The sequence below is a fragment of the Haemaphysalis longicornis genome, unplaced genomic scaffold (assembly GCF_048455015.1).
Source record: "Haemaphysalis longicornis isolate Haplotype H1 unplaced genomic scaffold, Haemaphysalis longicornis Haplotype H1 scaffold_8, whole genome shotgun sequence".
Classification (NCBI taxonomy): domain Eukaryota; kingdom Metazoa; phylum Arthropoda; class Arachnida; order Ixodida; family Ixodidae; genus Haemaphysalis; species Haemaphysalis longicornis.
Window position 1 is genome coordinate 117,915,481 of NW_027526445.1, and position 14,689 is coordinate 117,930,169.

A 14,689-nucleotide genomic window follows, 5' to 3' on the forward strand; every position below is an offset into this window, starting at 1 on the left:
GCAGCCGCACTGCTGCTGTCGTAGTGTGTTCACAACACACCACGACAGTTAACGGCTAGTGCGTTCACACTAGCCATAAACTCTCGCTCAACCGCCGCATTGGCTAGTTCACACACAGTTCATACTAGACGTGAACTATCGTACGAGTTCACGACATACTACGACAGCCACATTGTGCTGTAGAAAGTAACGCGGAGAAAACACTGCACTAGCAGGGGAAGCCCTACTGTAAACCACGAAATTTGCTCCATGCATCAGGCCACTGCTTCTCCCACCCTCTGCCCCACCCTGTTAAACACTTGCCAGTTTGAGGCCTTCAAAAGTAAGCAACCCCAAAGCTTGGTTCAGGTGACTCAAACCTCCAGTTTGTCGTCTATCCAGCTCAGCAGTTCCAGTTGCTTGGCATTTGCTCAGCTTTTGCATGGCTTTTTTCTGGAAAACGTGACTCTGAAACAAATGCTCCTTGCGCCTGCCTCGCAATGTTTCCTCCCCGACACACAATCAATAAGAAATCCACACTGAAGCGGAAAAAAAGAAAAAGAAACTCACACTAGGAAAAAAGAAAAAGGGCCATGCGGGTGAAACTCACCGCTTCGGAAGACTGCGAAGGCATGGCTCCGAAAATGAAGGAGGACACCCTCCTGCCTATGCCAGCCAGAAGACCCTGGGGCGCCTTGAGGGGCTTGATCAGCAGCGTGGTCTGCACACCACCAGGGAGAATGAATGGCGAAAATATCACCAATGACACATTTGCTTTGCGGGAGCTCGGTAAGGGGCAAAGTTTATACCCTACAAGTGATTACCGGCAGCACCCATTGGAGCTATAGTAATCGTTCCGGTACTCGGGTAGATTTTCCTCAACATTAAGCCTCTGCTGGCACTGCAATGCTCACCTTCCCAGCCCCACAATGCTTTTGTTAAAAACAGTGCGTTTTTGTATTGCCCCTACTTCAACGAGAGTGGCTCCTAAGCCTTCCCAGAGAAAGCAAAGACAATGACTGGACAATACTAAGTGTAATCGAGGCTTCGACGGACGCCCGTCTGGTCGGGAGTGACACTGAGCTCTCGTTCGGGGTGCCGAAACGTCATTGTTTTATTTTCTCTGGTGGTCGGCGTATTCTTTATTACGCACTTCAATACTAAGTGTAGTGGCAAAAAAGAAAGACAACACAAAACCAAGCTTTGGGCCATTTGTACACCTACAAGGGCCAAATATTTGTTGGCTAACTAACAGACCCTTCGCTTTTTTGTCCTGCAAACATAGTCATTTAGTAAGGAAATGAGCAGTCACCTGTCCATCAAGGGTGCTGGGTGTAACAAGCATCAGCGAGCTGGTCGTCGTAGCCAGAATGCAGCCGATGGGCTGTCGGGAAAAAGAAAGGGCAGTCAGTCTCCTGTTTAAAGAGTCAGAGCAGCAGGGAAAAAAAGACTAAAACGTATATCCATGAAGGCAAAGCGCTGTATTGCTACATCTAGGAGACCACGTATAGTCTGTGTCTGACTTGCTACACGCATTTCATAAGGCACAAGAAAAACAATTGGCTCCAGTCCATGCTGTGAAGGCGGTTGGAAAGCAAAGCTTTAAACGACACCCACAACAACTGCCCATGTGAGGCCACTTGAATTCACACACGCGGCTCTACAAATAGAGAAACCAGAGATTCTGCCAGCCGTTACTTGGAATTTGTTACCATTACCTGCCATTTACCTCCCGCTACCTGCCATTTTGTTTTCCCGCCCTGCAAGCTAATCCTTAAGGTACCTTTGCCGTACGACCACTTAATTCCGTCGGGTCCTGGCTACCTAGGAGGTGCTGTCGAACAAGTTAAGCCGTTCGAAGAAAGCATGCAATGGACACCAGGCTGCGCCAAAACAGGCCCAAAATAACCGTCACTAAAGCAGACGACAAAGTCGTCCTGCCGACGTGCCCGCCGGTGCAAGCCGGCACCTGCACGCGGGGAACACTGGGTAACAGCACCCATTCGTCACGCCATCTACACTGTGCTCCGCGAGTGAAAACCGCGATCCCCCTCCCCAGCTGCGCTCGGAGTTTCTCGTCCCGCACGCCACGAAAGAACCATTGGCTGGTAGAGGTAGAAAGCTTTGCTTTAAAAAACATTCTTTCCTCCTTCTCCCTGTCCTTCTACAAGCAGTGCTCCACTTGCAATTGATTCGGCCCAACTTGTGAAGTACAGACCACACTTTTTTCCAGCTCTGGCCTTTGGGGAAATGGTGCTGAAGAGAAGACGCAGACCGAGAGGTACGCAGTGCTGTGCACTCTACAGACAGCAACGGTTGCTCTCGATAGCCCTCCCCTCTCCTCCGAAGAGGCAGCCCCGCCCTCACCTGGGTGTTGGTGAGGGAGCAGCACTCCTCGCCCTGGAGGTCGGCGAGGGCGTCGGTAGAGGAGCCCTCGTGCGCGATGTTGGGCCAGTAGCGCAGAATGCCCGCGGGCGACACAGCCAGGACTGCAGGGGCGAGCCCATCCCGCAGGAGCACGCAGGCCAGGTCGGCGCGGTGGGCCAGGTCACTCGGTGGCAGCATCAGCGTCCGACACTGTCCGGGAGCAAGGGGAACGTGTCGTGCAACATCCAGTACCGCAGGGCCATTTGCACTCGACCTTTGTAACAAGACACAGCACTCTTAATTGCCCAAACTGGTGGCGCCCTCTGCAGGCACAGACAAAATGTTCTCATTAGCCCTCGCGTCAATAGAGCGCCACCAGTCCACACCGATGGTCCAGAAGCTACGCACCTTATGCTAACAGCTTTTTATTCAGCTGCAGAAAAAATCTGCCGTCCCTTCCGAAAGAAAGTTGAGAGAAGGGCGAAAGTGCTGTGGCTAGAATAGGAAGGTGTGATGGCCGTGCCCACTCCTGCGCGATGCTCTCGGAGGAAAACCAGCAGATGGCCCTGCCACAGCTTACACACACGATCGCTACGGCGGTGTTGGACAGCCCCAGTGCCGGGAGAAGTATAAAGTGTGGTTGTTTTTGCACACAGCAACGCAACCAGAAAAGCGTTCTGATAGCTGTTCTTCGTGCCTGCGCAAATTACGATACAATAAATGCCGTAATCTCCGATACCCATGCCTCACGGACATGAAAAATGACATGTGGGCGGGCCATGCTACGCACGAAAACACTAAGGTATTAAATGTGTTAGGAATGATGGTGATAATGACCAACAGAGAAATGCACTCATGTTTCAAAAGTTTTTAAAATAGTGAAAAACGTCTTACTAGAGTTAAAAGTGTTTGCCACAGAAAACGCTATAAGAAATAGTGTTTTCTAAGAAATGGTGAGAGCCGTTCCTAAAAGTGGCTTCAGCAGCTGCCGTTGCCTCCCAGCGGTAGCCAAATCCAAAAAATTCAAAACGACGAGTAACACTATGTTTTGCCTTTTGGAACTTCATCTTCAGAGCTTCGCCACCAAGAGCACACAAAAAATTGTCTTACAGTAAAACATCGTTACAAGAGACACTCAAGGGAACCCAACAAATGTGTCTCTTGTAGCCAATATCTCTTGTATGCAATGTTGCTCACATGGCGAGCATAGGAAAACCAACCAAACCGCTTTCATTCAAATGTCTCTTATAACCAAGTGTCTCTTGCAATAGTGTCTCTTGTAACGAGGATTTACTGCATTTCAAAGTTCAGCTATAGTTTCCGCGTCAACACTCTGGTGCTGAGAGTTTAGTTGCTTTCATTTGCTGCTCATCACGTTCGAGAGTAGGCACATTTAAGGTGTCCGTGAAGGCGAAAGAGTTGTGCGGAACTTCTTAAACCAAAAATGAAGAGAGCGAATGGCACGAGATTTTTTCGCGTAGCAGAGAATTATGGAATTAGAACTTAATGCATCAAGCACTTAATGTCATTTTTCATGCCCATATGGCACGGTATTAAAAACTGAAACAATCGAAGAATGAGGACTGCAAGCAACTTAATGTTAAGCAAGATGAACAGCAACACGTGGCCTTCACCCATATAATATGAGCACGTGTGGCCACACCACTCCAAAAAAATGTTTTAAGAAAAAGCATTCGCAGTACCACTGCAACACTTTACACAACTGCCTCCTGCACAAATGTTTCCAGCCATACGGGTATTGTAAAATGTAGCCCACAGCACACGGACGGCTGACAGCAGAGCACTATTGAGTAGGCACTACAAGACATCAAACAGAAGGGCCATTGGTGTGGCATACTATCTCGTCCCTGGCTCACGCAATTGAGTACCTACGATATATTCCAAAATGCGGGTTCTGATTTAATTATTCAACCCACTGGCAAATCAGACTATGCTAACAGTCTACTACATGCGCACGCGTGCGGAGGGTTCAGTGTTTGGCAAACTGACTCGGAAGTGACGCAAGTTGAAGTCGATTCCATGTAAGGCTCATACAGTCAATCAGGTGTTGTTATCTCACCAGAAAGGAGCCCGATTTTCACCGAGCGGTGGACAATACTACACCAACATCAAGCTTATTCAACGCACGAAATCTTCATCAAGTGATCTGCACTCTCGACTAACAACAAACTCCCACAAGTGTGGGTGAAGCCTGGACTTGCAATGAAGTACTGGGAAAGTTTAGTGGGCGGCAATACAGGCATTCAAAATTTTGGTGTTTTCTTTACCATAAACAACTGTTTCTATTGTGAATGGACCTTTTTCCAGTAGCATTCTGTGCGTGTGCGCCATGACATTCCGCCATTTCGAGGGGGTGGGGGTGAATCCCCTGGCAATATAAGCAAACAGGTGCAACCTCAGTTTGCTGCTGGTGGAGCAGCTACAGCTTTCTATACTGTGGCACACAAGTTCAGAATGGCAACAGCTTATGTGGTGTCCCACCCCACCGAAGCGACTGACCTGGACACACATGGGTGTTTTGAAAGGAGACTGCGGTTAATGCGTGGTGGCATTGTCTACTTTTTTCTCACCCAGTTGTTTTTTTGTCGCTGAAGTAGTTTAAAACTAGATTAATACCCCTGTCACACGGCAAATCTAATATCATTCAAACTGAATGACATTAGCTGTAAATTACATTCAGCTCGGCCGTACGGGTCTACACGACGAAACAAATATCATTTGACTGTGATAGCGGTGACAATTAGAGAGCTCACAAAAGCGCAAAATTACATTTCAAGTGCATATAAAATGTTTTCACACGTAATATTAAAAAAAAAAAACGTAACAAAGGAATATTTTTTAAAATAAAAACAAGAAAACCACCGATTTAGGTGACATCAGTAGACATCACAAGCCGAGACAAGTCTGCAAAAAATCCGGATTAGGGTAGCGCGCACACTGGGGACAAGATTTTCTTTTTTGTTAGTACTTGCTGGTCTTTATTAAAACAACAATACAAAAAAGAAAATATAAGTTTACTGACAGTTTTTAGAAACAGTATTCTTTGGTTTGATTACTGAATTTTCTTGTCTAGGGACGCGCTACTGCTGTCGAAGCTGCTCGTTCGGCCGCCAACTAAGGTGTAACTGAGGTCCGGGACCTCAGTTAGCCGGTAAATGTCATTCGCCTTGAATGTCATTCGGTATTCTCGTGTAGCACCGAATTAATGACATTTGCTGTAAATGTCCTTAGATCTGCCGTGTGACAGGGGGTATAAGACCGAGAAATCGTGGAACGACTTGTCACGTTCAAAATAACTGCATTAGGCACTCTTTGCACTGTGCGTAAAAACAGCTGGTGCGGTGGTAAGGCAGAGGAGCAACTTACGTTACCGTTGTTAATTAAGCTGCATTCAAGTATAGTGCAGCATTTTTTAATCCCCAATTTTTCAACAGCTCACAGTGCGGCTGTTGAAAAACCGGGGATGAAAAAGTGAGCTCGTACTCAGGCGCGCTCGTGCATGCACGCACGCACGCGAGCTTATAAAGGAAAGGGGGCAAACACCTTCCGAGGCTGTGTACATTGTGAACTTGAGGAAGGGGAAAAAAAAACTCGCTTCGCCCCCACAGGTGCTAAATGTGCACTTGCTTCCGTGGCCTTCACGTGAAAGGAAGGGTGAAAGTTCTGTGCATGGGTTTTAGGACTGCAAGATTTTTGGGGTGTCCACAGTTCTTAGTTTGCCACGACTGCCGCTAGGTGCGACAAGTACTGGAAAAAAAAAAACCAGTGTGGATATGCATTCCCGGCACTATGCAGTGTGGATATGCATTCCCGGAGCTTAAAAGGGCCGTGCAGACAAAATACAAGTTTATTTTATTCGAAAGAATTCATGTTCGATAGTGCCCCCAGCGCTTTCCGGACGCAAACGATGGTGTATTCACTGAGAAATTAATCAATTTAGGTTAAAATTCTGATTCTCCCGCCAAATCGTTTTAAAGGAGTACTGACACGAAATTTCTCGCTTTCAGTTTTTATGCTGCAAAGAATACCTATTGGCCCAGTAATTACGAAAATCGAACCGAAAGCCGTCAGCCGCCAACACAGAATTATAACGCGTTTATTGCAACCAATTTCAAATTTGGTTGCCGCGCGGGAAAATGGCCGTTCGAAGGCCAGCCTGCAAGCGGGCAGCCTTACGTCACGGTCTCACCCGTGACGTCAGGGACGTTTTTCTTTCCTCCACGCGTTCGCCGCATCGTCTGCTACGATTGCACATGGTACGCGACTCGCCCGCGCAGTCGACATGTCGTCTGAATCTTCAGACTCGGATGAGTCACTGCCACCCGACAGACAGAACAACTTTATTTGGCCAGGCGATTAGGCCGGCGATGTCTTTGCCGTCGTCCGTTTTTTAATATCACTGCGGCTCGAACCGGCGCAGACCGTGATAGCAACAGCTTGTCGCCACTCTTCTAATCAATCTGATCACGAAAAAGAAGCTCTACATGCGAGAAACTAGATGTTAGTGTGTTGAAAATTGTGCTAGGAGTTGTTATCAGCGCTGAATTTAAAAGTGGCGTTCAGATATTTGCCGCGATGGTAAGCCTACGCTGACCAGCAGCGGAGGTTCGGCGCTCCGACCCAGCCACGGAGCAAGATAAACAGGAGCGCCGAATTCGTTCTCTCCGGCGGGCTCTTAATGTCCATAACTCGCGGAGCACAATGTAGATGGCGCAGCGAAAGGGACCTTAGCCGGCGGCGGCTAAGCGGCCGGCGTTCCCCGTGCGCCGGCGGGCGAGTTGGCGGAACGCATTTCGTCGGCTCTGTCGTCTGCTTCGGCGACGGTAGTTTTGTGCACGGACTGCTTTGGGCCTGCTTTGGCGCCGCTTCGCGTCCATTGCGCGCCTCCTTTCCACAGTTGATTAACTTGTTCGACAGCACCTTCCGGGTAACCCGGACCCGAAGGAATTGAGTGGCCGTACGGCAAAGATACGTTAAGGATTGGTTTGCATGGCGGGAAAACAAAATATAGAGACCACATACAAACATATGGCTGCTATACAAACACTACCTTTTGCGCGGTGCTTGCCGGAAATGTGGCTCCGTTTTGTAAATTTGGGAATACCAATTTGGCTGTGTTTTAACAGGTTTTACAAAAGGCGAAAGGAGCAACTGGTTCTGATCACTGGCGATTATAAAAGTTCCCTCAGCTTTCTCGCAGTTCTGCAACTTGCGTCCAAAACAGAGTGTGCCTAGAACACGGGCCGGCACTTACACGCTCATCAGAAAAGAACAGAAATGCGATAACATCACCCGCAACTGCCCGCGACGTAGCAATCTGCTCAAGATCAAGTCTCTGACAGTGCGGTCTTTTCACAAGCCTTCATTTCGCGATAACTCGCCGAAAGAAAAGGTTTAACGAGCCGGTTGTTTTGCTGGTAAGCCGCTTAACGAAAAAAAAACAAAAAAAAAAACGCCGGGAACCCTGGTAGGCCAAAAAATTGCAGCCATACAAATCGCAGCATTTCATTTGGAGACCGCGGTGTTATCGACGAGATAACACGACCGTAGAGCGACAGTGAACATCGGGCGGTAAGTTGCGGCATGAGTTAAAATGAAGTATGCGTTTGATATTCTTGGGTTCCTTATCAAGCTGACAGTGTTTTTGTACACTTGATACAACAGGGCATCCGTCCAATTCAGTCATTGACACAGAAATGTGCATCATTGCCGTTTGCCGATGGAGTCTCCGGGCGACCCTCGTAAGCGTTGTTCGTACGCAGAAGCGGCATAAATAATTAAGCACGCGGCCGGAGAGCGGGATAACAACAGAGGGTAACCTTTTAACCTTTGCGCTGCATCGATTCGTCGTAAGCAGAATTACGCTAGAATATATGTTGTGGCGTTCCATATTACTCTTGCTCATTCTTTGGTGCTTCTGAAGTCGTCGTCGTTCAGTTGCGTCTTACATGTGCTGGGTTAGTACAATATTTTTAGTGGATATTCATAATGTCAGACTAAACGTTCCGGGAATATGCGATCGCCATGTATGCAGCGGCGTGCGATTATCTGCGCCGTCTATTGCGGCCGCGCACGGGTGTTTAAATTCCGCGCGTGCACGCATGCCTCCTGCATAGTAGGACAGGCATAAGACAGACGTCGCTGCGCAAGAAAAGATGCCTCTGGGGAGAGCGAAGAAGGGAAGAGGCATGTACAGAAGCACAGCGACGAGAGGGCGAACGAAGGAGGAAGAGAGCAAAGGGAAAGCTGGGCGGCCGGCGGCGCGTGGACATTATCGGCCTGAGCAAAAGATTTTTTCTGGGCCACAGTCGGCGCTCCTCTTTATATCTTGCTCCGTGGACCCAGCACTGTCGGCACCACGGTGCGGCGAGCGGTCGAAAGATGGCGCCACCTGCGCGCTAGAATCAAAACAGGCCGCGGCAGATGTCTTGGTCACCGACTCGAAACTGCTCTCGCGCGGCAGACGCGGGGGGAGACGCAGCGGGGGACCCTCGGGGGCAGGACGCCTCGGGGATCCGACGCACGCCGAACCCGCCGACGCCGGCGCGGGGCTTTAGTCATCGGGACGCGATAACCGCGTGAGGCGGGGATCGGCCCTGCGCGGCCCATATCCCACGCCTACTTGTTGGCCCCAATAAAGTGTTTCTCTCTCTCTCTCTCTCTCATCGCAGAAACGGAAATTATTGCCAAAATAAAGCTTCATATGCGAAAAAGGGGATGATAGTGTGGTGAAATGTTGTGTAAGGGATGGTCATTCGCAGTTGTACAGATACCAGCGATCAAATAGTCGCCACGATACTAAGTTCCCAACACCCAAGGTGACCCGTGCAACCCCGAGCCCGCTGGCTTGGGCGACAGTTCTTGCGGCCGCCGGCGTGCACGAACTCCACGAAGTCCACATTTAGCGCTGCATGTCGTCGCGTGGAAAATAATGCACCTTGGCGTCGTCGTCGATTTGCTCGGGCAGGCTTCCACGAGCAGTACTTCGCATACCGCGAGCTTGCCATAGCACAACTTGGGCGAGCTCGGCGACGCGCACCGCCGCATCGCCGCGGTGCCCGTCGACATCGCGCACCACGCCGTTTTCGGCACCAGTGCCGAACACCATGCGCCGGAAACGAACTGAAGAGCAAAGACGTCGAACACGCAACGTTTACAAGCATTGCTCGCACAGCTACGCCCACGTCTCCTGCCCAAACGAATACCACCGACAACAGCAACGCAGGATATCGTTTCCGGTTCTGAAAACGACTATATGACGTCACCCTGAACCGGCCAGACAAGTAGGCCAATGTTTCGTCACGCCGATAGCGATTGCGCTAGTGCTGCCGATTTGTGGAAGCTCGCGGCCTGGACAATCAAAATCGATTTTAGATGTGATTCCGGCCTCGGATCGCTGCAAAAATTTCTGTGAGGCATCTGTACAAACTACTGAAGCCAATTATATCATTTTTTAGGTATCAAAATTTGGTGTCAGTACTCCTTTAACAACGTCTGCAATGACATCAAAAGAAGAATGTATCTTCAAGCTAAGCTTGGTGTGAGACGGAGACTCGTTTACCGTTAGTCAACCTAGATGGCGCCACCATACCACAGCCGACAGTTTTCTGCCTTCAGTTTGTTTTTGACCGTATTTGTACCTTACTTGTTCTTGCTCTGGGAGAAAATAATCGTTTCGTGAAACATGCTGCTCACTCAACAAATATCATCGGCCAGTGTCGTCCGAGACAACCCCAAAGAGCCGCAGTGCTGTGCAGCTAAAACAAGCATAGTGCGCGCAGTACCAACAGTAGTATGCATGGGTACTTCTATGTTTACGTGTGCTTTCGTAACTTCCACCGTCTATCCCCTCATTCTTACTGCTATAAAAAGAATGTGACCTAAATTTAAGTGCAAATAGCTCGTTCGGCAAGCTTATAAGCTCTGGCTAATTTGTGCTTGCTTTAGCCAGCCTCAGCCAATTGCACAGCTGATGCATATGACATCATAGGTTCTGTTGGGAAGTTAAGAATGGTGTCAGTACGATCCTCGAAAGGCAATCTTTTGAATGAACCAAACTTGTGTTTTGTCTGCATGGACCCTTAAAGCTCACTGACCATGAGAGCAGTGACTAAAACTAACCACTGTGCGGCCTGGTTGCGCAGCACCTGCTGTTGAGACCACTCACAGCACAGGCGCGGCCTACCACTATTGCACCCATGCCACTATAGCTCGCTTTATCGCAATCGCTTCGCCCTCCAATAAATTGGCGCCACAGTAACCTTACGGAACTTTTGCAAGCTGCTGGTCAACACTTTCTGGAAACAGCATGTTTGCGTAATCAGTGGTAACATTGCTCTAGTGGCAGAGTTGGTGTGTTGGAGCTTATCTCAATCTTACAGCTTTTTTTTTTTTCCCCAACTCCTCTGCATCTTATATTGAAGTAGATCCAGATCCAAATCCAACCCCCTAAACCCCCTCTATCTCTCCGTACAGCCTACCGCGTCATTAATACTCTGTTATTGAAGTAGATGAAATTTATCTTAGAGATAGGACTGTGCACGGTCCTGCTCCTCAATGTGGCATAGTTCCCTTGGTGCTCATTTATCAAAGCAAGAGGCAGTTGCGAGGGAACGAGTGATAGTGGCATGCATGCAATACTGATTGGCCACCAGATTGCACAGTGGTTAGTTTTGACCACCGATCCCGTGGCCCATAAACTTAAGCTCGCAACTGTACCCTATAACCACAAAAATGTCTATACTCACGTTTCTGTTGCGTGCTCCTTCCCTGTACTGCCACACGGCAAGCTTCCGCCCGCAGACCAGCCATGCCCAGCCGCAATTCGATATGCATGCGCTGATTTCTGCACCAGCTGCACAAGCGATGGAAAACACAAGAAAAAACACAACAAAAACAGCACATTTGGTTCAACTGTAGTGTTTGCACCGCTACGACGTTCAAAAAGTTCCTGATTCCATCTGCTCCTTACGTTCTGCTTCAACGAGGGCTTCGCTGACGAGGACCGGTAAGGCGCTGCCAAAGGCTTCAACAACATGGTCCGCCGTCTCTTCAAGCACCTGAGACTGCTGAAAGGAGCTGTCTTGGGCTTGGCTCAGGGACAACCTCCTAGGATGACATGGAGAAGAATATATGAGCACCTGCTGTACCCTTAGTCAGTTTTATTTGCACAAAGGGTGTACCCACCCAGTGGTGTGCACGAATAGACATAAAGGTGATTACTAGAGGCCGGATTTTTAAGCATTAAAAAGTGTTTTAAGCGCCTAAAATAGACAAGTGAAACAACGTTTGAGGTCCCCAATGTCGTTATTATAGGCACCATGAAAGTTTACTTAAATGGAAATAGTTAGAAGGATAAGAATGGGGTGGAGTGCATTCGGCAGGCATTGTGATAATGAATGGCAGCCTACCATTGTTCCAGAAGAGGAAAGTGTATGACAGCTGCATCTTACCGGTACTCGCCTACGAGGCAGAAACTTGAAGGCTCACGAAGAGGGTTCAACTTCAATTGAGGACAATTTTGTTTTTATTGTTGAGTTTAACACGCCGATGCACCGCAGGCGATGAGGCCCACCATAGTGGAGGACTCCAGATTAATTTTGACCACCTGGGGATCTTTCACGTGCACTAAAATCTCGTACACACGGGCATTTTTGCTTTTCACCTCCATCAGAAAAGCGCCCGCCATGACCGGGAACCAAACCTGCGACCTCGTGCTTAGCAGCGCCATGCCTTAGAAATTGAGGACAGCTCAGCGAGAAATGTAACGGAAGATGATAGGTGTAACGTTAAGGGTCAAGAAGAGAGCGGAGTTGGTCAAGGAACAAACCCGTGTTAAAGAAATATTAGTAGATATTCAGAAGCAGAAATGGGTGTGGGCAGGGCATGTAATGCGAAAGCAAGATAACCGTTGGTCATTAAGGGTTACAGAGGGGGTACCTGGAGAAGGCAAGTGCGGCACGGGGCGGCAGAAAGTTGGATGGGCAGATGAGATTAAGATGTTTGCAGGGATAAATTGGTCGCAGTTAGCGCAGGACCGGGGTAGTTGGAGATCTATGGGAGAGGCTTTTTTTTGTGCCATGCAGTGGGTGTAGACAGGCTGATGACGATGAAATAGTTTGAAATGAAGATGTGCGCGGCCTGTATATTTTTGATAGCTAAACCAAAAATGTTATTAGGCCAAAACTTTAGTGTTCTCACTGATGGCATCTTCAACGCGAAAACACCGACGTGAAAGCAAAGAAATGCTTCCCGTGGCTGGAACCTTACCTCTGTCCCTCACGTTGTGAAGTCGGCGTCTACCCAATTGCTCCATTTCGACATTGTCGAAGTGGTTAGGAAAACTCAATCCGTCACAAGAAAGCTACGCATCCAACCATAGTCGTCGTTTGACGGAGGGGGTGCATGATCTTTCTTTATGACAGCATAGAGACGCCATCAGTTGAACACAGCCATTCAATTGTCCCATAAACCTGCTGGACTAATGACGGTCCATTGGGCGAATTCAACAAGCACACTGCTCAATTTCGTGTTCAATAGCCACTATCACTTGCTCAGGTATGGCATGCCGTGAAACAGGTATACAAGCGCTTACGTGAGGGCTGTCAGGTACAACTGTAGCATTTTTCTCGTGTACGGTGATATTGTCCAAATTGTTCAGGCAAAAGTCCCAGCATGGGATGTCTTTCCAGAACACATTCAATGAGCATTTTCAAAGGTGTTTAGCAGTCGAACAGTTTTTTTTATGGAAAAGCGTATCTTAGAGCATGTTGGCAGAGCTAATTTTAAGGTGTAAGAAAATGCAGCTCAGTAGTGAGGTTTCGCCAGCGACATTATCTACTAGGAAAGGCTTGTTCGATGCTCAACCGTTCCGTTGAAACTAGAATTAGATGTGAGTGTGCCTCAGATGCGACGGCACAAGCGCACGTAGAGAGTATCCCAAGACTCACTGCGAAAATTATGGAAACAGCAAACTCCCACCATCTCCAGATTTTTGGATTCAAAATTGTGCCTCTTATGGCTGCGTCCCATTCCACGGCTGCCAGCGGTTGTTTTCCGGGAGTTGGTTGAACTAGGGATCTAGGCTAAGCCAAATAGAGTTCCGAATACTCAATGCTAGCAGCTAGGTAACATGAACGATGCCAAACTGCACTTGAAAGCGAAAGTTAAAATTCGACAGTGTTCATATAGGCCCCGATATTGAAAATAGGCATGTATGGGTGCTATAAAAACACCGTAAATGACCTTCTTAACCTATAATTCATGCTCATACACCAAAGTGGCGAGACAGGAGCGCAAGAAACAAAATAGGCATTTGCCTAAAATCCGGCCTCTAAGTGATTACCCTTACGCAAGTGAGCCTGCCAGTGAGTGGGCGAAGGAGGTGTAACAACGCAATAAATGAATCAATAATTACGGGTTGCACAGCACAGTTGCACAGCAACAGAAAATCGTAGTTACGTTGACGAAGTACAGAAAGAGAACATACAAGAATAACATGGTCAGAGACGATTGAGGTACGGAACACACAATATTTCATGTAGTCGCAGACCCATATACACGTCTGAAGCAAATTGCACACAAGGAACGTAAAAACGCGCCTGTAGCGAAGCATTTTACCCGGGAGTGTACGGCGACCGGCCGTAGAGGAGCGGCGTTCCACTGCGGCGACTGGTCGACAGCGGCTGAGGCGTCGTGAGAAAAGAGCCTCCGCGGGAGACAGAACGCCCGGGCGTGAACATAGTTTCTCTAATTTAAGCCCCGACACTCGCAAAGCCCCTTTCACAAACACGCAGCTTACAATATCTGGTGGGGGTTGTTTCACCGACAACACGTGAAAAGTCAAACCAGGGGCGGTATTCTCGTGTTTTGTCCCTTTTGTGTCCCTTTCAAAAGTGTCCCTTTTGAGCGAGCCCTGATTGGTTAAAAGCGAACACCCGGATGTGACGCCTTGCAAGCACGGCGGAGCTATGAGCCGTGGCTACTCGGAGCAGACGATTTGGAGCAGACGATTTTTCGTCGCCTTGTTGTTGGTTCGCTCGCGGAACAATGAACACATAAAAGATACTCTGATACGGTTTCAGTTCTTTAAAATGCGTTTGCAACAACAGTTACGGTGTTTGAATAAAAGGCCCACTGCTTAACCGGAAGTACGTCACGATGAAAGGGACGCAAAAGGGACGTTTTCAAAAGGGACAGTTACGAGAATACCGCCCCAGAATTCAACGCGCGCTCCAGACCATATACACGTCCGGTAGAGGCAGTAGAGGCGTAGAGGCGGTCTAACATGACGTCATGTTGATACGGTGACACCATTGGCTGG

At 48.5% G+C, this 14,689-nt stretch overlaps 1 protein-coding gene across 1 annotated transcript in view; it reads right to left on the reverse strand.

Moving 5' to 3' along the window:
* Nup133 (nuclear pore complex protein Nup133) overlaps positions 1–14,637 on the reverse strand; it is a 63,317-nt gene extending 48,680 nt beyond the window's left edge. Inside the window, 7 exon segments of the mRNA XM_077681703.1 lie at positions 590–700; positions 1,292–1,363; positions 2,347–2,556; positions 11,115–11,221; positions 11,339–11,475; positions 13,987–14,213; positions 14,582–14,637. Coding sequence (XP_077537829.1) covers positions 590–700; positions 1,292–1,363; positions 2,347–2,556; positions 11,115–11,221; positions 11,339–11,475; positions 13,987–14,108 — 759 coding nt within the window. The 5' untranslated portion in view covers positions 14,109–14,213; positions 14,582–14,637.
* Between the last annotated feature and the right edge of the window lie 52 nt (positions 14,638–14,689).